General features: G+C 42.8%; 3 protein-coding genes across 5 annotated transcripts; all 3 read left to right on the top strand.

Moving 5' to 3' along the window:
- Nucleotides 1-696: 696 nt before the first annotated feature.
- Nucleotides 697-6,446, top strand: HROB (homologous recombination factor with OB-fold). The gene is made up of 10 exons (XM_078859981.1): nt 697-1,400; nt 2,182-2,241; nt 2,545-3,624; nt 3,748-3,828; nt 3,948-4,085; nt 4,523-4,631; nt 4,858-4,943; nt 5,369-5,503; nt 5,720-5,855; nt 5,969-6,446. Exons 1-10 carry the CDS (start codon nt 1,335-1,337, stop codon nt 6,022-6,024), a joined length of 1,947 nt encoding a protein of 648 aa, XP_078716107.1. The 5' UTR covers nt 697-1,334; the 3' UTR covers nt 6,025-6,446.
- A 2,660-nt stretch (nt 6,447-9,106) lies between these two features.
- On the top strand, nt 9,107-13,692 carry LOC144934305 (uncharacterized). The gene is made up of 5 exons (XM_078859980.1): nt 9,107-9,356; nt 11,248-11,353; nt 11,542-11,648; nt 12,095-12,267; nt 12,950-13,692. Exons 1-5 carry the CDS (start codon nt 9,242-9,244, stop codon nt 13,226-13,228), a joined length of 780 nt encoding a protein of 259 aa, XP_078716106.1. The 5' UTR covers nt 9,107-9,241; the 3' UTR covers nt 13,229-13,692.
- Nucleotides 13,693-14,752: 1,060 nt separating this feature from the next.
- Nucleotides 14,753-24,070, top strand: TTC19 (tetratricopeptide repeat domain 19). Of its 3 annotated transcripts, none has more exons than XM_078860219.1 (11): nt 14,754-15,219; nt 15,788-15,879; nt 17,390-17,500; nt 18,080-18,118; nt 19,092-19,148; nt 19,285-19,346; nt 19,439-19,533; nt 19,656-19,810; nt 20,193-20,355; nt 20,834-21,028; nt 22,934-24,070. In XM_078860219.1, exons 1-10 carry the CDS (start codon nt 14,841-14,843, stop codon nt 20,977-20,979), a joined length of 1,299 nt encoding a protein of 432 aa, XP_078716345.1. In that variant the 5' UTR covers nt 14,754-14,840; the 3' UTR covers nt 20,980-21,028; nt 22,934-24,070. The 3 variants fall into 3 exon arrangements, with proteins under 3 accessions (XP_078716346.1, XP_078716345.1, XP_078716344.1); XM_078860218.1 differs by having other exon boundaries at nt 22,847-24,070; XM_078860220.1 differs by having other exon boundaries at nt 14,753-15,219; nt 20,193-20,360; nt 20,834-24,070.
- Nucleotides 24,071-24,347: the final 277 nt, after the last annotated feature.

The following is a 24,347-nucleotide window of genomic DNA, read 5'->3' as shown; positions in this document are numbered from 1 at the left end:
CGTTATAATTTTGAACTTGAGAGATAAAACATAACTTTGTCTCATATGAGATGTAAACAACAATCTGAACACTGCAGTGGGGGAAAAGTCAAAATATTGCTGAGCTATTGACCCCATGGACTAAAAAGTCTAAATTTGGAGTTTATAGACAAAGGGTAATTATGCCTCGTACGAGCTGCAAACAAGAATCTGAACATTGCGGTGTATGGAAAAGAAAAAGTCGAAATATTGCTGAGCTAAAAAGTATTTTAAGTGGAATTTTTCGATTTAAAGCTGTCATGACTGCAGGGATTAATCTTCTTGGTTCTTTCGGTAAGGTCACGTAGAAGGGAAATAATAAAAATAAAACATCATAAAATACATTTTCATGACATTTTTTTTCATAATAAAAAATAATAAAAATAATAATAAAAATAAAACATAATAAAACACAATTTAATGATAATTTTATTTTAATAATAAATAAAATAAACATAATAAAATACAATTTTATGTGAATTTTATTTTATTGTTTTATTTTTATTATTTTATTATTTCCCTTCTACGTGACCTTACCGAAAGAACCGAGAAGATATTTTAAGTGGCTTGAACTGCATAACGAGGGGAGGCGTGGCCAGAAGTGGCGTCTCGGCGGGAGGGGCGTGGACAAAAGTGACGTCATGAAGGGAGGCGTGGCCAGAAGTGACGTCACGGCGGGGTCAAAGGTAGCGGCGGCGCTCGCTGGCGGGGAGTTACGAATCCGCAGTGCGTGCAGCCGCGGCGACTTCACACTTCGCTATTGTCGAGCGAATTACAGTTGTTGTTGTTGTTTAACTGTCGTCGCAGGCCGTGCTAAGGGGGCGCTTTAACGCGCAGCGGCGGTGATGCATAGTTTGTATATAAATGTGATAAAGTAAGTAATGCAGCAGGCTTAAGAGTGTTGTACTGTACTTGGGTGTTATACTGTACTGCACAGTAAACATAGGCCTGGCGTTCGTGTGTTAAGTTCTTAAGCGAACGTATTGTGCGTTGTGTGCTTATTATTGTTGCCTTTGTTCATATTTGACTTGGGCCGCAGTTTGAACGCGTTTGCCCCATAAATAATTCTCAATTTAAGTGGATCATTGCACAGCGCTTTGATGAATGGCACCGTGCGTTGAACTTATTTCGCACCGCACGTAGCCGACCTTGCTCATCGGAGGTGCGGGAGAAGAGAATCGATTAATCTATTCACGAGTACGCGAATCTCCGCTTGAATAAATGAACAAATGCATACAATCGAATAGTTAGGTGAGTGGATACAGGATTGCATTATACTGTAGTTTGAATCGGTGAATCCATGATTAAGTGAATGAATGATATCCGGAGGAAGAAGAGTAGGAGGAGCAGAAGGAAACGGAGAGTCGAGGCTGCGTGCGATGGTGAGGTCCGACACCGTCACCACCACCCATTACAGTCCTTTGTCAATCCACAGCGAGATGAAGGCTACCCTATGCATTTCAATACGGCGATTGACCATTTACCACGCTGGTCCCTGCAAGTTGGTGAAGGTGATTAACGCCAGGAGCGATTAAGACATTACTCAGCCGAGCTTAGATTTCTGGGCTTGCAGGGCAATGTCCTAACCTCTAAGCCAGCCGTTTCATCTCCACGCTTCCGTCCAATTTCCATGTGTTCGTTGCTTGACCACTTCCCCTAAATGTGCTAATTTTAAGATGCACCGTACCCAATGTCAACCGAATAAACCTGACAGGAAAGCCTTCCCACATTGATTCTAAACATTACAGTCCAATAGATGAATAGCAAAAGCCGTTCGCTCACATTGGAGTAATTGAGGAAAGTTTTATAAACATACGTTCATATTATTTGGGTGCTATATTCACGTGATAAGGCAATTTGAGTTAGCATTTGTCGCTTATGAAAAATAGCTATATAACTCAGTGGACCTTACCTGGTGAAATAAAATAGAATTGTTTTGGACCATTGGCTTCTTTCCCTTCTAGTTAAATGTCGTACCAATGTTCACTTTTCTTTTAAGTTTAAATTAGGTATTTAACTTGTGTATATTCTCCAATTCATGTGTGAGTATTAATTTAAGTAAGAAAAGAGTGAATCTTAATTTTGATAATGCGCTGCCGTAATACAGTTTTATTTGGACATTTTGAGCATTGTATATTGTATTAACGATGTTTTATTTCGTAGACTCTGGACACAAAAAACATGTTCAGCACGGGGGTTGAGGACTTCGACCTTGAAGATGAGGTATTCATCTCCTCACATGTTCAGCAGACTGTTTGCAAAACTGCAAATCTTGAAAATATTATTTAAAAAATCAGCCAGCAGTATGTTTCTGATAGGGATAAAAAAGGGTTAAATGTTTTTGCTGACGGGCCTAAAACAAAAATAGGCAATTTTATCTGACAACCAAAATAACTCCCTTCTTGCTTTGTCAAAACATTCATGTGACTTGGTGTCTGTTTTTCACAGTGTTCCAAGCCCACATGCATCAACAGTATAATTAATTTGCTTTAGGATGCTGAATGATGTGCTTTGATAAAATTACAGGAGTTCATGTCGATGCTGGTGGACGTGGAAGAGCGGATTGCTGGTGGAGGGCGGCCGATGTGCAACTCAACTGGTGGAGCCATGCATCCACCCATTGTGCAGACCGTGACACCATCCACGAGCAACCACCAAGGCCCCGCAGCTTCCGCAATCCATGCTGATGATGTGGGCCAGGGTGTGGCATCACTAGATCCTTTCGGCGATGTGGACTTTTCAGACCTGGATGATGAAGTTTGGTTGAACTTCACTCAGGAACTAGATGTTAACGGTAGAGAAAACTCAGCTGCGAAAGAAACGGCAGCAACAGGTGAAACCACGAAATGCCCAACTTTGGGTTCCCGTGAAGCTTCTGACTTTGGTCTGAGTGTCAGGACTATGACTGTCCCACCTGCAAAGAAGCTGCGGATGGCATCAAATTTGGAGAGTGTTCAGATGGGTTCTCGACAGAGCACGGTAAGCATTGGACATAATGGGTCAGGCAAGGTGTCGGTTCAGAGGTTAAGAGGACCTGCTAATGAGAGCAGTGAGAAATCGGTGATGTTTATGGCATCTGCACGGTTAAACCCTGTTCCAGTTGCTGATTCAGAAAAAAATTGCCACTCTGGCACGATGCAGGGTGCCGTTTGGACGAATTCCCCTCAACAGCCAAGGCCATCTTCAACGCAGATTGCACCATCTCACATTGGACTGCAGCAGCAGAACAGATCTTCCAGTCCGCATGTAGGAATCGCAAGTCACAGGCCGTCAACTCCCATGACAAACTCTCCACTTGTGCAATCATCTCGGGGCCTCGCCGTCTGCAGCTCCCCCATGCTCACCCGTGGTCAAATGAGAGGCCATCTCTTTCAGGGCCATGGAGCAAATCCGTGCTTGCCCACCACGCCCACGATAAGGCTCCACAACCCGAGTGCATCGGGACAGCGCTCGGCAGCCACTACTCCAACGTGGCTCATCACAAACCGACTCGTGCAACTCGTCTCGGCCTCCAACAATGTGACTCCCCGGCCCTCGCCTGCTGCTTCCTCTGCAGTGCCGAAAGCACGCCGGTTCCCTGGCCCTGCTGGCCTCCTGCCTCAACAGGTATTTTCTTTGCCATTACGAAAGCAGAATGTGTTTTTGTGTATAATAATATTAGTGCTTTAGAGTTTTCAGAAAATATGTACTTTAACAAATCCTTTTGTTTCATCCAAACATTTCCAACAGCTGAGCAGAAAAATGGATGACATCATGATTTCTGCTCCACAAACCCCAGCTCATGGAGCCATCGCAAAGCTTAGCTCATTGGTAATGTCTCTTTGCAGAACCACTGCACATGCTGTTCCTTTTCTAATGTGCAGTTCATTGTTCCCAACATGATTTGCTGGAGCCATGTGTCTCTCAACTCTTCCATACATTTTCTGTAGCCCTCTTCACAGCAGTCATCATTTGAGGAAGACTTTGGCCGGGGGCCGTGGGTTGCCATGAAAGCAGCACTGGGTGTCGATGAGAGGAACCCTTCCTCTTTTTTGTGCACGCACAGCATCATCATGGTGCTCCGCAAGGTACTGCGGCTTCTGGAGAAAATACTTGTTGTGTGGCATGAGTTTTCTGTTATGTCCATAACCTGCAATGACCACGACTGAACAAAATATTCATCAGGGGATGAAATAGAAAGTGTCAGTGACTTTTCAATGTTTTTTGGATTTTATAGAAGCCGTTAAAATCTCACGGTGCTGATATTGGTTTCCTATGAAGTTCAGTGAAACCTTTGGGCACAGATTATTCAACTACCATTGTGTTTGTCCATCCAGCAGTAACCTAGGCACTGTATTAACTCAAGTGATCCGTCATTTTGTGGGACAAAATGTGGATTCTGGTAATCTGTTATCACCCATTTCACAACACGATATGACCTACATTTATCTTGAAGGTGGCCATCTGCCTGCACTTGTGTGAGCAATGTCAGGGCACACAATTATTTTCATTGGTTGTTGTTCAGGCCAGCCTCAAGCAGCTGCCAAAGGGAAAGGTGCCGACCATGTGCATCCTACTGAAATCTCTTGTCCAAACCGGCAGTGATGCAAAGGCCGTCTTCAAAGACCCCACTGGTAATCACATTGAAAACATGAAACGTGTCTTTATTGTGATGCCACTGTGCATATTGCAGAACATTATGTAGTTAACAAGTACTTATGGGCAACGTGCATATGAGGCATTGTACAAAGGAACGAGCAACATTTTCCATACACTAAAGCATTGCAAAATCAAGTCCACTGTCTGCTCCATTGAGCGAGTTGTGCGTTTTTGAGTTTAAGATGTATTTTGTGCCTGCAGGAGAGATGCATGGCACCATCCACAGGCAGCTCGTTGAGCAGCATCAGTCACAACTGAGGGCTGGTGTGGTGTTGCACTTGCAGCAGGTAATAATGCATTTGAACAAATAGGAATGCTACGTAGGATATGACATACGTGAATGTATTTGAGGAGTAGACCAAGCTGTGAACAGGTCATGGCAGTCATCACTTGTGACTCCAGCTTGAGGAGTTTGCAAATGCTAATGTGACTTTTCCAATTTCAAATATCACACACATGCACATGATTAAACTGACTAAATAGTAAGGAAAATAAATGTTTAACAAAGCACACTGCTAGACTGTTGTCACATTCAGACCTCAGGATATCTTAATGGCTCTGAATTTGCAAAGAATGGTGAAATATTTGTCCTTTGAAACTACTGCTGTCATATGAATACATCCCATAAGGGTTTCTTTCAATGACGTTGCTGTCAAGTGGACCTCCTGGCTTGCAGTACCAACTACTTGTGTGTGTATGTGTGAACGGACAGGTGGGAGTGCTGTCCCCAAGCTGCAGAAACCACTACCTGAACATCACTCCTCGGAATGTGGTGCGGATATTTATGTCAGAAGGCTGTACCGAGACCAATTCGAGCTGCAGACAAACAGCCGGTGAAGTAGCCCAGGTGAAGAGAATAACACAAAGTGCACTTGCACGACACAAATCAAGAGATGTGGAACATTGTGTATGCATCATGTGTAAACTGCTGTTCAAATTATTTTTTGACCTACATAATGTACATTGTCCATAGAAGGTGCTCTGGCAGTATATATATACTGGTAGTGTGTCTATGCTTGTTTACAAAGTAGCGTAATTTTTAGATTTTGTCTCCTGTCTCAAGTTTGCTCAAGAAAGCATCCACAAGGTGACAGCTGGGGTAGTGGAAACTCAGGCTGAGAGCTCAGCAGTCACGGAGCGAGGAGAAACAGAGATGAAAGGAGGCTCACGGCAAACGGATGACAATCTCTCGGGCTTGGGTAATGCATCGCAACAAATGCCACATTAGACCTCCCTTTGAGCTACAATGATTTTGTGGCCACAAAAAAAGTGTAACTCAAGTGTATGTGTGTGTATGTGCGTGTGAAAACAGATCATCTGGACAGCTTTCTGGAAGACCTTCCAGAGGATGCGTTTGCAGATTTCTGACAATGCAGTGTAAGAAGACCAAGTGCTTACAAAATCACGAAACTTGAAAAGTGCTGTCAATCAAGATTGAAAAGTGCTGTCTGTGGATATGCTTCTTATATATTTAGCTTTTTTTCAATTTGCATTACAAAAAATGCTGTGTTGGTTACACTTGCCAAGATCAATATCATTTGATTTACAGTCATGGCAGTAGACTGATTCTTTAACAAATGCTCAGACAGACACATACTGTGTACTTTCAATGCTGTTTATGTCACTTATTACATTATTTCCCTTCGTTTGAGCTTCTATTTGAAGATCATACACACTTGATGACCATGGTCATTTTTGTCATTTGTTACAGCAGCAATACCAGGAATATACATTTGTTGGCGTTATAGTCAATATTCTATAAAGCATGTCCACGTTTATTAATGTCTATGGTGTCGTCACCTGTCATGTTGAGGTGCTTCACAAGTTACAGCTGATGAATGAAAACAACTTTCTTCAGCGTGACTCGTATTGCATTTCACTCGAGCTAAGAAAGCTTCCCACAACAATTTACTACAGTACTGTACTTGGCAACGTCAGTACAACGTACTGGCAACAACGTGTTTTGCATAAATGTACTAATGGTATCTTCTTGGTTCTTTCGGTAAAGTCACGTAGAAGGGAAGTAATAAAATAATAAAAATAAAACAATAAAATAAAATAATTCTCACGACGTTTCGGCTACAACGCAAGCAGCCGTCAGGTGAAGAATGAGACACTGCCAAGCTAGGAGCTTATATATAAGCTGGGTTGGAGGTGGAAGAGCGCCTTAACAAAAAGCATGTGCATATCAAGAGGAATTTAGCATATTCATGGGAAATGCGTAGGAGGTGGGCGGGGGGGTTTCAAAGTAATATTATGCCCATGCATTATGCAGGATCAGCAGCACCAAGGGAGGGTGCAGGGAGTAGCATTAACAAAGGAAAGGAATGTTAACAGTATGTAGCTGCAGTTACTAAACAACCACGTAGAAAACTAAAGTATAAACTACATAAAAAAAACTAAAGTATAAACTGCATAGCACCATCAGTATACTTACTATACTCTACAATAAGCTGAGTTACTAACAGCAAGTAATCATTTTTACGACGTAGAATTGTAATGTATTACTTGCTGTTAGTAACTCAGCTTATTGTAGAGTATAGTAAGTATACTGATGGTGCTATGCAGTTTATACTTTAGTTTTTTTATGTAGTTTATACTTTAGTTTTCTACGTGGTTGTTTAGTAACTGCAGCTACATACTATTAACATTCCTTTCCTTTGTTAATGCTACTCCCTGCACCCTCCCTTGGTGCTGCTGATCCTGCATAATGCATGGGCATAATATGACTTTGAAACCCCCCCGCCCACCACCTACGCATTTTCCATGAATATGCTAAATTCATCTTGATATGCACATTCTTTTTGTTAAGGCGCTCTTCCACCTCCAACCCAGCTTATATATAAGCTCCTAGCTTAGCAGTGTCTCATTCTTCACCTGAAGACGGCTGCTTGCGTTGTAGCCGAAACGTCGTGAGAATTATTTTATTATGTTTTATTTTTTATTATTTTATTACTTCCCTTCTACGTGACTTTACCGAAAGAACCAAGAAGATGAATCCCTGCAGTCACGAAAGCTTTAAATCGAAATTTACTAATGGTATGTTATAAATTACATGCTGTTGATGAGATAAGCACATGTTCTTGAAAAGCAACATAAACATACTCTTACTGAAGTGATTAAAGTGACATCTTTTGTTGAAGCTAAAGCAATTTACAGCTCGTCATTTAAGGTTAGCTCTGGACATGCCTGCCGTATTTTTAATTGAGAGTGAGTAATTTTAGTTCCTGTGGTTCGTAATAATACTATACTCTGTCATTTATCAGGGAAATCCTCAGTACCTCAACATTATTTTCAGGAGAGGGGTTCCGCATGTTTATCAATTATGGAGCATTGCAGATGGAAACTGAGGAATAGCACAACAACATTGAATTTGTGAGCTATATTTTAGAAAGCAGTCTTACCTGTCAGCAATGCCTTCTAAAAGGCAATGGGAGTGCCAGATCTCAAGGAGTGTTTTATACAGGGCAAAGAAACGAGAGTTCCCAAAGAAACTCCACGCATACTTTGGGACAGCATTGAAAGGTCTGCGCAGACCGGTTCACCTCCCATTTTTTGTACTGTTATCTGGCCACTTCTAAGCCTGAGGGGATTTGGAGGTTTCAGAAATCTCGACATGCTCCACAAACTTCTAAATTCCAAAGAGGTGGGCCACAGGAATGTGCCATCACACCCGATAAGCGGTCGCACATGGTGTCAAGTTCGCAGCCAGGTGCTTTCTTGAAGCTCGTACAGACCACCCAGGCTTTACGCCCTATCAACTATTAATCATACACTAATCTGTGCATGTTCACTTGTGTAATAAATGCATGCAATGTGATTTACATATTTTGTTACATCTACATCGAGGGTGTGTGGGGGTTAGGAAGGGGGTCTGGTGGTGGGGAAGCGGCCACATATCAGTGGAGAGTGAATATCTTAACCGGCTTTTCCCCCACGACACCAACATAGATATCGTCAAACAACCCGCTTGATAAATCATGGCGTGTGGAGGCCTGAACATTATTTATTGCCAAAGGGTTGTGAATTATGATTACTAACTACTACATGATACAAGTACGTTACATAAAGTGGCGTGTGATTATAGTGCTGAACCATAACGCCCTCATGGAGGAATCCAATATCAATTGAAATTGCCACTGTTCTGATCTTTTCCGTGGTCGGAACAAGTAGAGGGCATATATGTTCACAACCAGCGGTGGTAATTCCACATTTCCATGACGGGGCAGAAGCAATCGATGGGATTATCGCTCTTAGTCTCGTGATAGCTTGCCGTACTGATTGACGTACGTCGTCATCATAACAAGTGATGCTCAACACAAGAATACGACATCTTTAGTTGACCTCTAGGGGGCACGTGAACACCGCACTTTGTCCGACCGCAACATTCGTGTGTGGGGTGTTAACGTCGTCTCTCCACCCCCTTTAAACGTGACATCGTTAAACAAAGCAGTCTCGGGAACGCATGCAACTTCAGTTACACAACCGTGCACTGCCATTAGCCACTCGCACAACAACCACAACAGCAGCGGGTTTACTTCACAAAGCCACGATTTGGTTTGTGTGAGTTTTGAGTGGCCCCAGCATGGGCCCTGCTGGCAGCGTTTTGCTGCGTTGCGCCGGGGTGGACCTTGGGGTCCAATGGGCCCTCGGTCTGGTGGCAATCGTCCTGCGCACAGAAGTCTTCTTTGATGCCGCAGGTGAGATGGTAATGCTTAAACTTTGCTTTGTTTTACAGCTAGAATGCTTGTCCGGTGAATTATATTTGTAGTCCATGCATCAGTCTGGTTTTTTTGTTGGTAAACCGCTTGAAGTTATTAGGTTACCATGCCTGTCAACCAGTTAGCAGTGCCTAGCTTATTACAGACCAATTCAGACCTTATTGGTCACCCCGTGTCAAAGTTTATCCTGCAAAGTCCCATCACAAGGGAGAAACACAAACAAATAGACAACATGTATTGTTTCCCCCCGTATTGAAACGGCTGTATGGACCTGAAAACTCAATTTCCCTCTACAATAATACAGTTAAACCGTATGGGTTGACAGGTGTAGGTTACTTTTATCATGCGTGACTTTTCTAGTCGTAGTGCCTTACGCCGGTAACCCCAAGCAAGCCTAGCTCGCAGAGTTTCGGAATATATCGAGTGAGATGTGAATCCCTTTGTTGGTAATGACTATGACATGGGGTGATGGGACCTGGCACGGACAATGGAGGTGATTGTGTCTTTTCGTCTTGTCTTCTGCAGAGGTGTTCAAACTCGTGCGTTGTTGTGGAGCATTAATGGACACATTTTTCGCAGAATTAAGATATTTTAGTCCATCGCCCAATATCCAGCAAAATTCGTGGAAGCGCACCGCTACAGAGTTTATTTGCTGGTAGGTTAATGATCACTTCCAATTTGTTGAGAATATTATCATCAGCCATGATCTATCCAATGCTGATGATGGCCGAGAATAATACTTTATGAAGATACATTTCTTGTTTCTCCAGCGTGAATGTTGATCACCGAGTAGAGTTACTCTGCCGTGTTTATTAATGTAGATGAGAGTTTATTAAGATTGAGACATGAGAGGAGTAGGAGTGGAGGTAGTTTTGACCATACTTCACCATGATGGTCAATTCGGGTTGGTGAAGGTAAGAGGGTATAGACGTGGTAGTTTCTAAGTACGGAATAACAATGGATTTTTCTTCACTACTGTATACACAACGTGTAGTAGCCGTGTAGCTTATAACACATTCTGCATCCAAGAACACCTTATAAACAAATGGGTTGAGTTTTATACATCTATGTGTATAATGCGTATGGTCTCTAATCCGAACACTGCTTAGCTTCTGAGATTTGACGGTATAATTCCGGATGATTTGGTCGTAGCTGGCGCGTATTAAAGGACGCCCTGTGGTTAAATAAAGAGGCCCACGTGCTGATCTGTAGGAGCTGTAATGCAGGAACATCCCAATATTTACGCAAAATTACAAACACACATACACATGGACAGCTGCTATCACATTCTAAAGACTAATGCAAAGCCTAAGTATTTTCAGTATAAAAATTAGGTTTTAAAATGTTTCATCAATTGTTCCTAACGTGAAGAAACTAAGTTCAACCAAAATACATAATACATTTTAAGCTTCAATACATGAGAAATCCCACAGCACCTTGTGGGATGAGAACCTATGATCTGGGCCCATACAACCCATGACTTAATTTCATACGGCCCTTGGGCACATAAAAGTGTCTCACTTCAAAACGACTCATCAACGATATTTATCCGCAAGCAACTTAGCTGCACAAATCGGGTATTAGAGAGGAATATGTTTGACCTGGCAACAATGTTTCTCATTTGAACACGCTCAGTCACTTACGTAAGTGCGAGGACTTCATGCAATGACAAAAAACAACTGAGGTACTGTATGTGTAAATGTGGCCCTTGGTAATGAATAGGTTTCCCACCCCTGCATTAGCATGTACGTATGTCACATTCTATTAAATGTCATTTAATGCACTATAATCTCTATGAACTCATTCCCCATTGCTCCTCTTTAATCCTTTTGCACTTATGCCCTGACATTGTGGATGCTGCTTTATCTAGGTTCTGGTACATTTCTGCTGCTTACGTACTTAAGCCGGAAATGGAGCAGCACCAAATTCCTGCGCCAGCAAATCCAGAGTGGTCTCGTGTCCGTCTGGGGACTCCGGTGGGTGCATTTGTTCATATGTGATGTCGCTTTATACAGGGAAATAAGGAGAACTCTATTCTGCGTCTTCACATAAATAAAAGTCTATTTTAGTCCACCAGCCTCATTGAGAGGTGATTACACATTTACTAGTGAAGGTTGTACATGCTCAGTCATAAACTTAATGCCACTGATGTTTCTGTTTTAAGGCTGGGTATGTATCTGTTCCTGCGAATCCTTCGCGAGGGGAAGGACAGCCGTTTTGACAAGGTGCGAGACAAACCGTCCATCTTCTTCATGTTCTGGACATTGCAAGGTACTTAGCTGGGAATGTGTCCACCAGAACTCAATGCAACATGGCATCAGACGACAACACCATATTCAGCACAGAAACACAGTTTTTTTGCCGCGTTATCTTGGACTTTGAGCAAATGGGCAGTGTCATTTAAAGAGTGTTACAGTTGCCTCCAAAAGTAACTTGACAATTCAGACCCTTAATCGAGTGAAGCTTGATTAAGCATAAGAATAGCGTGCCTGCAGGTATGTAACCAAGCAGACCACAGTACGACACTGTGCTCATGTTCTTTGTTTCTGCAATCCCTGGTCAGAGTCTAGCAATGTGAGTGTGCCAACACTTTTTCTGATGCGATGAGATAAGGCTGTATCATAGTTTGCCTACAGACAAGTAACTAGACATACCAGAACAACACCAAAGTATATAATGTTCTTACCCTGTCCGTTCCATCCATGGTCGTGGTCTAGCTGTGTGGGTGTTCGTGACGCTGCTGCCCACGCTCATCGTTAACACGAAGAAGCAAGACTCGCCGCTGACACGACGCGACTATCTGGGTTGGGCCGTGTGGGTTCTCGGCTTCACCGTGGAGATGCTTGCCGATCACCAGAAGTCCTTCTTCCGCAGCGACCCCAATAACGTAGTGCGTTTCTTTTTCTCTCATGTCACCTAGGGTTGTTGTCAGTGTGTACATAGTACACAATCATTAGCATCCAATGTTGGACCTATAGTGCAGGTGTGAGGAATATTTTTCCTTGAGGGCTAAAGATGACTTTCAGATACCTATGTCAAGCCACAAATTGAAACACAGTATGTCCAAGTGTAAAATATCCCTTCTAGTACCCAATTAGTGCGGTTAAGATGCTTGCAATGATGGATGAATATTGTTGAGGTGATTTTTTAAAAATATTAAATGAAAAGAAAAATAAGTTGTGATGATGAGTACTCTTGTCATGTCATTGCAGGGGCATTGAAAATTATTGGCTTGATGGCACTACAGTGCGAGGCAAAGCCACATTAAATGTTTTGATTCCTTAATAACGCACAACGCTTTTTCAATCTACTACTGGGATGATGGCCTCCCCAAGCTGTGTTGGGCATGGCAGTTTTTTTTACCTTACTTCACATTGGCCAATGCAGGTTGATGTAGGAGACTTTTAGCTGTGGCCAGCAATTGAATTAAGATCACTGCCATCATAGCACAATGTGCTAACCACTGCACCACCACTCCACCCCATAATTATTAAATCTTGATGCTTCAAAAGTCACATAGCACCTTAACGCGTGCCGTTAACCTACAACTTTAATTTGTTCATTCCATACAGGGAAAGTTTATCCAAAGCGGACTGTGGGCATACAGCCGACACCCCAACTACGTGGGTGAGATCCTGCAGTGGCTGGGCCTCTTCGTGTCAGCCTCGTCGGTGCTGTCTGGCTGGGAGTGGTTGAGTGCCGCATCGCCGCTGCTCGTGTGGCTGCTGTTGTCGCACGTGAGCGGCGTGCCCATCCTGGAGCGGCAGGCGATGCGGCGTTGGGGTCTCGATCCCGCATACCGCGCCTATGTAAAGCGCACGCCCGTGCTCTTCCCATTCAGCCCCTGGTGATGACAAGTTTCCAGCGACATCCCCACGGTTGTGGTGCCGTGGGCCATTCCCATGGGGAGGCACCCGCAGTGCTAATTTTGTTTATGAATATAGTGATGGAAATACTCATCAATAAAGTGTGTTTTACGTTGCTCAAAGATGATTATAAGTGGGCACATATCATTCAGCATGACTGACTTGTGATCTAAAGACCAAAACATGACTGAACATGAAAAGATGAAATTAACTAGTCTGAAAATGAAGACTTAAGATAATTTAGTAACTTTAGTTGAGACTGCAGTGCATTAAGGATTGAGGAAAGCAGAACAATTGTAATTGGCTATTTATGGAACCATTTAGAGAGTTCACTGATTGACATAATATCGGGGAGGTATTTGCGCACCCCTCAAACCAATATTGAATAACTAAGACTGTTTTAAGTATGTTCTTACTGCGATAACTTGGTTGATGAAAATAAAAAATGTTGTCGCTATATCCACGACTACTGTGTATTTTATAATTTGCCTTGGAAATGTATTTTATTGAGGTGGCCAGGTGGCTCAGTGGGCGAATACCATTTCAGAGCACTCAGCCAGCACTGTTGAGCTCCTGGGTTTAAATAGGCGTCTGTGAAAAAGAGCTTTATACCTCATCGGATTCTTCCAGGATATATAAAGATTCGGAATTTTTTTTGGTGTGGGCTATTTAAACGGAATCTCGAGTGGAGTTGGTTGACGGTTTAAATCTGTTCCCCCAAAAGCTGCCCGAACTTTAGTTTTTTTTTACTCTGGCTTTTTCCTGCTCCCAGGACTAAATCTGTATTTATTTGCAGAAGACGAACACCTGCATAGCAGGGACATGTGAGGAGTTGTGTGGATAAGAGGTAATTGAAGAGACCTCCAGAAGTAGTTATGTGATGTCATCTTCAGAGGCCATTCTCGGACAGAGTAATGCACCGCTATGAAATATCTCCTTTACCAGTGGTTATTGCAAACATGATGCCTTGTATAAAGGTGTCCGTTTTTTGTACCAGTTGAAAGGGTAAAAACCTAATGCACCGCTGTCTGTAAGATTTCCTCGTATGCATTTATTTGTATCCTATCAAGATGCTGATAGTACATGTAGTGTATAGTCGTGAAAATACATTCTACAATGAGTCGGTAATGTAAACTTGTCAAAACATGTTGCTGACTTCACTCAATGCCCTCTACAATTGACAATTTGTCTTTATCCTCTTAAAATATAAACCACAGTTCATACGTAATAATTGCGCTCTTATGTCACACCATCTATTTTTAAAATAATTTATTTTATACCTACGTGACTTTACCGAAAGAACCAAAGAGTATCGATCCCTGCAGTCCCAAAAACTTCAATTCGAGATTTCACACCATCTCTCACCTCGTTTGTCAAGAGATACATTGAAGCTGCTCATGCGCTCTATCAAATACAATCTGGCCGTTAGCCCCGCCCCTCTGTGACAGCCAATCACATTCTCAAAATATCCGGAGCGTTACCTATACGCGCTACCAAATACAATATACATACTCGCTGGTTCTAACCTCCGATAACCTTACGAAATCGTCTCTACTGGATTTAATAGTGAAAATTTAACGTGTATGTCATTGACGCAATGTTCACGACGAGAGTTTTAGTAAGTCTGGCCTCCACCGCCAAGTGCGGGAGGCCGCGCTCACTTTTGGTTTTGGCCGGTCGAGTAGGCCTGAGCGGGAGCCTACGGACTTTCCTGAGCGCCCTGCCCGGCAGCTGCACTCGGTCAAGGCCGCCCCCGCGGGGAATTCGGACCCCGGGTCGCGTCGTCGTCTGCGCTGGGGAGTCGCAGGGAACGTTTGACTTGAAAGCTTCTTCCAGTGGTGGAGCCCAAGAGAATGTGAGGAACAATGGGTTATTGTTGAGTGGTCACACTAATAACAATAGGTGGCGATTTGACGGTGGTGGTGGTGATGATGGCAAGGTCTTTAATGCGCCGCTGCCCGTCGCTGCTGTGTTCGGTAAGAGGCAACTTTCGTGGGATACTTTTTGTAGAAAAGCTTTAAGTTGCACTATTATTTTTCGTTTACCAACCTGCACTGACTACAGCTCGATGAAGTATGGTCAAACAACCCCCCGGTGACCGGGTTGCCGGTCACGAATGTTTGCTTTGACCGCACTGCGACATCAACTTACAGTAACATCGATGCAAATTATAATGTAGACGTCGTGTTATGCAAACGTCCACGTTTAGAAGAAGAAAAAAGCAATGTTAAATATCGATTTAAAGCTTTCGTGGCTGCGGATGTTGTTGGTTCTTTCGGTAAAGTAACGTAGAAGGGAAAAGCTACAATAATAAAAATAAAACATAAAACATTCTCACCACGTTTCGATTGCAACACAAGCAATCGTCATCAGGTGTGAAAGCTACAGCAAGATAATGTTTGCTCAAGTGGGAGAGATGTTGTGGTAAGGGGTTATACAAGTTAGAAAGAACCAAGAATACAATGTTAAATACACAGGCGTCATTTGCACCGTGTGTCGGGGGTGTTAAGCTGCTGCTGGTGTTAATTCTTACACTTTGCGTAGGTCTGTCGTTCTTGTCAATGTTCTGGGGCAACGAAGACGACGAAGAGAAGACGCCCGAGGAGAAAATAATTCATTTGCTTAAACAAGCAAAGGTACAATAACCGCACCGGTTTGCGCAACTCAACCTTGATAAATTACACTTTGGTGTGCCGTTTCCATTCATGGTGGCAATGGATTAGTAATACGTGGCCACATTTTGGGTTTATGAAGGCATTTATGGACGTTTTTAAATGGAGAGATTCTATAAGTCGCGTTTTACTGTTTAATGGCTTGATTTGAAGCTTTCGTGACTGCAGGAATCCATACTCTTTGGTTCTTTCGGTAAAGTCACGTAGGTATAAAATAAAATAAATCACGACGTTTCGATCGTAACACAAGCAATCGTCATCATATTAAAATTATGTAAGACTGTCTTGCGCTTTCGATGTCAGATTTGTGAGCACGTCATTATCAGCGCTCACAAAGCAGTGAAAATTCAGTAATTTCTTTTTTACTCGGGGGACAGCAAAATGCTCGTGAAACTGTACTTTGAAGCTTTGCAAGTGTTCCCTAATGTCACATTTTTCTTCGTCTGGAAGCTGCATTGCCGGTGTGACCAAACAACATCTGAACATTTGGAAATGAACCGTAGTTTGATCAAGTCGACGGGACCACAGATTTTCCTGATTATAGCTTCTATTTTGTTCTATACTTGGAACAAAATATGCAGTCATAGGTTGAGCCCATTTAGTTGGCTGAAAACATCTGCCAAGTAGGCCAACTTAGCTAACCAAGGAAAATCACTGAAGCAATGTGAAAACTCAAACTTAGTCAAGTAGAAAAATCCTCATTTAACCAGGCAACTCAAACAGGTGTGCAAGTACCTTTTTTCTCGAGAAAGCCAGCGGACTTCAGGATGAAGAAATATGTAGTTGACAGTGATCACTACCCATCTCGTCACAGAGAGAAGTAAAATGTTCTTGAATTCAAAGGTCGAGCCTTGATGAAATTTACTGATTCCTCCAAAACCGTCTGCAGGTCAGCAGGTATTTTCTTTTTAACTAGAGCCACCCTGTGGATGCTGCAGTGGATGGATTTGCGAATGGTGCCACAGCTTTAACACGAGTAACAACCCCACTGCGTTGGCCTTTCAAAGCACAAGCCCCGTCAGTGCTTATTCCAATACATGTTGACAAATCAATATCCATTCTCTTTCATAACTTCAAAAATAGCCTCTGCAGTTGCACGCATAGGCAACAATTTGTAAAAGAGGTCCTCATTCACCTCTCCATTGAGGATGTTATTTTACAGGTAGGAACAACAGTTCCACACTGCCCACCAGGGATTATTTGTCTGTCCGTCTGTCGTGCACGAATGGGCTGTCCAACCAAGTTCCTACCTGCCCACTCCGAAGGAACGTGTTTTTAATTTTCCATGGGACCCCTGAAATAGCCTCTCGGACCACCAGGGGTCCACGGACCACAGGTTGGGAATGTTGCTTTAGGCTCTCTCGCGCTTCTTCACGTGGAGGCCCTTCTGCCAGCAGTGACGTGAGCAGTAGCATTTCAGGGCAGCATTTTTACCATTCTGTATATGTGTGTACTTGTGTTTGTGCTGCCTCAGCTTTGTGTGCTGAAAAAGGATTTAAAGGGTGCAGAGAAGAAGCTGCACGAGGCACTGTTTATGGCTGAGGAGGAGAAGCACACGAATGCAATAATCTACACCTATGACCTGGTAAGCTGACTTCAGCTTTAACCACAGCTGTATCATGGTTGTATTTGACCAGCTCCAGACTGTAAACCCACTTAAAGCACACATACCTAGAGTCAAGTACATTAACACCGTTAGCTGACATAACAATTACATTATAAATCCAGTTCATTATGAATAACACAATTACAATTATAATTGACCCAAGGTGTGTAGCCCACACATGCCCCATGTGTATGCACCTTGGTTATTTTATCATGATCACAATTGACACTTCATGATTGCTATGCTGGGTATGGTAGCACATGCCTGTGATAAATTATTTTAAAGTTAGAGGTTGATAGATCACACAGAAACTCAAAAACCTGCGAGGTTGCCAAGAGATGATGGTGGAACAACAGGTGGGTCTGTGATCTTGTTTCTTGATTTTTGAGTGTTATTATTCCCTTATTTGTGTGGGTTTTCTCCAGAAAATCCAGTTTTCTTCCACAAACAACTCTTTAGAAGTCCAACATCTCAATGCAGGACTCATCTGAGAAAAAGTTCTTCTGACTCGGTGAACATTTTCTGGGTAAATAAATGATTTTTGTGTTTTGTGTGCAGATGGCCAATGTAGCTTTCCTCGCAGGAAAGCTGGACTCTGTGAGTACACGATTTTCCCATTGCAGTAGAGCATCGTGTCAATTCAGTTAATTAAGTACACATTCTTAAATATGTATAATGCTTCAATGCTTAATTTATGTGTAATAATATGCAAAATTCTGCTTTCACCCTACTGACCACATCACAACCTTGGTCCCTGCATACCTCACGAATAAAGGAAGCCCCATATCCCCTGTGGCATTTGAGATCCTCTGATTTTTATTTGGTTGTTCCTTTTATCCATAAAAAGATATACACGTGGGAACGGTATTTCAGCTGCAATGCACTCCTTTTCTGGAACTTGCTTCAAGCAACTCTTAGATCAGCCACTATCCTCTCCCGATTTTAGGTCTAAACTAAAGATACAGCTGTTCTTTCTATCTTTTCTTTAATTTGTGGTCCACGACTGCCAATGTAATATTTTATTATATATCCATAATCTCAGTACCTCTTCATAATCAACTATTCCACACCTCCGATTAGCATGGCGGACTAATTACAGTCCGAAAGAAGTTCAAATGACATACGTAAGCAAATCTTTCATTTAAAAATAAACCTATAACATAAGTGCAGGTTGGAAAACCATGATTTTCAAGTACAAAAATGTAAAAGCATAGCCTTTGTGAAAATAAAAAAGCAGGAAATACTGAGGGTTTTGATTGTTGTTAATTAAGTGGAGTAGACTTTGTAAATTTATATCTGGCTCCCTAGGGTCAGTGTTTTACTTTAAATCGCTTCTAGTTTCTTTAGAAATCTGTTTTGCTTAGTTACTTATTTTTGTGTAAATTATGATAAATCTTCAGGTAGGTGTTCATATATTTTACTGTATTCTTACTAATTGTCCCTTACTCTTGGATATTTGCCACCCCTATATTAATGTATTATAAGGTGGTTTATAAAATAAAGTTGTATTGAATGACTGGAATGTTTAAATAATATAAAAATCTGAAATGCACGTTTTTGTTATTTTTAGGCTGAGACCTTGTATAAAGCCACATTGGGTTTGATGCTGAGCTCTGGTGTTGAGAAGGTATCAAATTGGATTATCTTAGACCACACACACACACCACAATGATGCCATTCATTTGCAGTGATATTGGGCGATGTATTTACTATTCTGATCACTACACACTGTAAGAAAGTGAATATTGTTATTCTGCACTTAGGACAATAATGCCGCCATTGAGATATCGCTGAAGCTTGCGGCCATCTACGCTATGCAGGGCAAGTGAGTACGATTTCTGAAAACACAGGCTTATGTGACATTTAAGTACCACCAGTGTCAATGGGTTTACATCTCTGATGTCTTTGTTACTGCAGGAATGAGCTTGCAGTACTTGGATATGAGTGGTGTGTGAAGTTGATGGAGGAAAAGCTTGTGCGACTGACAGAAGTGACTGATGGGAGTTTATCAGGCACGTTGTGAATCGCAGCATTTGGTGACTAAATATTAAGTGGATTTTGACCGCCCACACCCATCTTCCACGCTTGCCACTGATGTGCTCATACCTGTGCCTTGGTTTGTGTGTGCGTACAGAGGAGTACAAGGCCAATACACGGTTGCTGCTGGGGATGACGCTCGACTCATTTGGGCGTTACCTCCGGGCCAACGGTCACTGGGAGTTGGCGCGCCAGCAGTACGTCAAGGCCCTGGCCATTTCACATGAGGTGCAGGGGGATCAGCACCCACAGGTGACCAGGTTTGGTGTGGAGGATCTTTAAAAATTATTATTCCGTGTACAGTACAGCTTTTTTGTCAATCCACTGTTGGATGAGGGCCTCCCCATGCCGTGTGGGTCATGCAGGTGATTTGACCAGACTGAACAATACTGCTTAGTGCTGGTTAAGGAAGGGAGATAACATATATGCGAATGTACAGTACAATTGTTCACCAGAAGTAACATTTTCTAATTAGTTACGTAAATATGCTACGAATGTTCTTATTCTGTTCGAATATATTCACCACGTTGAGTTATCATGTATTACCCCTGATAATGCGCATTTGTTAAAATCTGTAAAGCAATGCTGTCCACAGCTAAGACACTTGGATGTTACTTGTGCTGCTGCTGCTCAGACAGTGGTGCTGATGAGTGACCTGGCCACCACCTTGGACGCACTGGGACGCTTCGCCGAGGCCGAGGAGTTGTCAGGGCGTGCATCCATCATCGCCGAGGAGACCGAGCATCCGGAGCAGCCCACTGTTTTCCTGAACCACGCCGGGGTCCTCCTTCACCAAGGCGCGGTAACAGGGCATGACGAGACGTGACGCAAAAGGGTGGCACAACAGGGTAGGAATGGGGGATGTTTCAAAGATAGCCAGATGATGATGGTTGACAGATTAATTTATTTTACAGCTGTTTGTCAATTCACTGTTGGATTAAGGCTTTCCCATGCCTTGTCAGCCAAAGGGGTTATTTAATCATACCTCACCATGCTGGTTGGTGTTAGTCAAGGCGGGGAGCATAGATGTTTGAATATAGTACAGTAAAATGGATTTTGGTAGCCTTTTCTCTACTGCCCACCATGTAGTCCTACAACTTTTTTTTTTGCATGATGGTCACCAATCAACTGAGACTTAGTTAAGGCTCCATTTTGGAAAAATTCCATTCCGATAGTTTACAAAAAAGAATTGCATCTCATTAATATTTAATGGCGATAAGCAATGTCAATATTGGTATGTTTTTGAAAGTTCTTTTCCTATTTTTCTGACTTCAGAAAACTACAGCCTGGCCGAGGCCATGTACATGAAGGCATTGAAGTTCGCGGAGAAGCAAAAGGATGCGATCACTGCTCAAGAGGTCAGAAAGGGCCTCGATGAACTGCAGAAAAGAAGAGCAAAAGCGCAGATAGCAGCAGTGTGAGGACAGTGGCTGTGGAAGTGATTTATCAGCTGCATCTGAAGTCACGACAGTAAGTGGAGGAGACTGGGTGTGTTGTGTGTGCAACACGCTGGACATTTTGAAAAGTAAATAATTCGTTGCACATTCATATCCTTTGCATTGTACGAATAAGGGCATTCCAAGTGTAATATAAACACAAAACTTATTGTAAATGTTTAGTGTATTAAAATCTGAAAATATATTTCCTAATTGTTTCGTGTCATGTGCATTATGGCATTTGCAAGTGCTAAAATTCTGTAACATTCTGAGCTAATGATGTATATTAAAACATCCAGTGCATTCAAAGTGTTTTTACTTTTTTATATATATCTACTAGCTTTACTACCCGGCTTCGCCCGAAACTTGAATTCTTGTGTTGGATTGATGCACGGCTTACGCGGAAGGGGGGGGGGATGTGTGTGTGTGTGATGTCAGCAGGCACACTGCGTAACGCTGCCGCACGCGGGTGACATCACAGATCACAGATGTGATGTCACCGCTCACTTGCCATGCAAAATATATCCATGATTGCGCCCCCCCCCCCCCCAAAATACAAAAGTCTATTTTTATACTTTTTGCATTGTGTACAGTCTGGAAGCTACCCACATGCCCAATTTCAAGTTTGTTGCATGTTGGCAAGTATGCTAAACATTTCGAACAGACACATTCACAAATTTCCATTTTATTTATAGATGATGTGAAGCATGGGGGTGATGATGTAAATTATTATGAAATGATGCGAGATGAAGATGTGATGTGTATGATGACATGTATCCCCATGCACCATTTAAATGATTATAACATTACAGGTGTTATGAGAATTAAATAATATGAGAATGACATGCATGAAGGTGAAGTCAATGCTGATAAGATCCGTTATCAGCGTTATGGTGATGTCATAGGGATGATGAGATGCACGATGGTAATGGTAATGTTGGGTCATCATGATGATGTTTAATGGGTCTCAACCCACCACTGTGGCAAGCATCCCTGAGTTCAGCTCACCTTAGGGCAGGCAGTAGTCATCCACTTGATGAATGACATATTCAAAGATGATAACCAGTACAATGGTTAATTATAATAAATACAATATAGTTCTATAAACACAAGCCTGGGAAGGGTCAAACTAATACGAAATAAGTAAGCACTGTGTAACCACAATAATAAAAAATGTAAAAAAATAAAACTTTGAATGTTAGGCAGTGTACTCTAGTGATATAATTAATAACTAATGCAGGGATGGGTACTGCTCTATACTGTATTTATATTTCGGAGGGCATAAACTAAAGGTGGCTGAGACTGCTGATATAAGGCGAAAACTACACAATAACTTTGTGTATATGACATTTAATTTGTAATGATGATTTGAACAGGTGATATCACGATTTGGAGAGATAATGATGCATGTAGATGATACAATTCAATGCGTTAAAATATCAGGATGTGATGCGTTTGGATGATGATTATGTGATGATGGGAATGTGATAGGAGGAAATGCATTTGAGGTTTAAAATGATACTATGATGCCCGGAGGGTTTAAGATTATATGGTTTAGGGGGATAATGATGTGATTTGTGGATGTGTGTCTTCTTCAAGACTTAAAATAAATTGTTAGAAAAAAATATATCCATCCAATGCATGACCTTGAGGTGACTTTAATGCCAGGGATGGAGGCTGGAAATATGGAGATCATTCATAAGAACAATATCAATATGATTTAATATTGATGAATAGATGCATTCTGACACCCAGTCTTAGCATGTTATTTATGGTGTATTGGCATAAAATGAACACTAATTAGCACAATCTCTGATTATACGTTGTCGGTGGCGACGGTGTCTGCATACAGCGAGGCTTGACCAACCCCGCCAAGGCCTCTGCAACCTCTGGCGGTCCACCCCTTCCCGCGGTCACATTCCGCGACCTCTGCTCACAGGGAAGCACCACCAACCCTTCTCGGGCCTCCGCCACTTCTGGCGGTCCGTGTCTACCCAGCTCACACTCCATGGCCTCCAACCATCTGTGCTACAGGCGGGCATCTCCTATTCCTGCCAGCATGCCACCAGTACCACCGGCCACCATTGCTCATTCATCTTGGGCCTCCATCCCTGCCTGCCGGCACCTATGCTCATTTGCGCTCTGCTGTCTCTGGCTGTTAGTGCCAGTTTCTGAGCTCTCCTTTCAGGGCTGTGCCTGGTGCTTGCTCTTGACTGCGGTTTACTTCCCTCTTTACATCTTGGACACGTCGTCTTCGGCGGCCTTGGCCTACATTGGGCTGCGCACTGCGGCCGTCTGGGCGCCATGCCTGCACATTGGGCTGTCTTTGGTGGTCGCTGGTCGACGCCTACGGCGACCACGAGCAGAGCACTGCCACCATCTCGCCGCTGTGTCCCACCATCGCCAGCAGTGTTTTTTTTTCCACCGCCAGCTACCAGCTCCGGCTTCTCCAAGCAATGCATCACCTGCTGCAGTGTCTTGCCACCTCCAGCTTCCTACTTGAAGACTACCTATCCTACTCATCCACTGCTCCTGATCGGCATACATCATCATGTCAGTTCTCCTACCTTTGGGTCATTCCTACTTGATTTACTTTTCTCTTCACCCTGATCTTTCTTCACTCGGCAATACTTACCAGCTTTGCCTCTTTCGCTGAAATCATAAACGTGGCTGCGGAGGTCGCAGGGCTACGGTCAGTAACTCCTCGCCTTCTCACTGCTTTCTCCGCCGCCTCTTCAAAACCCTTTCCTCACCACAAACAATCATGACAACTACTACTCTGTACGGCAGGCATCACATTCGGCCGATTAAACATCCCTTTGATCTTTTCCCTAATCACCGAACTATGGATCAGAGAGCGAACGCAACATAAAATGGGCTTGAGCAGCACACGTCACTAAAAAATAATTTTGCATTGTACTGTACAAGGCTGGGAGCAAAAAAACTCCGATCGTAATAAGGGAAGTCAATAAAGTACTGGGCGTTTACAGTACATTTTATCACAAAGAAAACCACAAGTAAAATGTATGATGAAATTTTCTTAATTGTTTGTGTTTCACGGTGAAATAAATCCGAGACATTGAACAACATCATGGTTACAGTCAGTCTTTTATTGACATGGTTTGTATAGACCACGGGGCGGCACTGGTAGTGCAAGAAAAGCGAAGTAGCGCGTCCTATCCAGTAGTTTGTGACCCACAGTAATTGTATTGCTTGAACATGCTGCAGCTGCCCCTCCACATAAAAAAATAAAGTTTTTTGGGGGGAGAGGAGGAGTGTTGGGGGGGGGGGCGCTGGGGGGTGTGGGAGGGGACTGGGCGTTTGGGGGTTACGGGGGGGTGTAGGGGACTGGG

Source organism: Lampetra fluviatilis, chromosome 10, assembly GCF_964198595.1.
Source record: "Lampetra fluviatilis chromosome 10, kcLamFluv1.1, whole genome shotgun sequence".
Taxonomy (NCBI): domain Eukaryota; kingdom Metazoa; phylum Chordata; class Hyperoartia; order Petromyzontiformes; family Petromyzontidae; genus Lampetra; species Lampetra fluviatilis.
The sequence above is the reverse complement of the archived record's forward strand: the minus strand, read 5'-3'. Positions and strand labels throughout refer to the sequence as shown.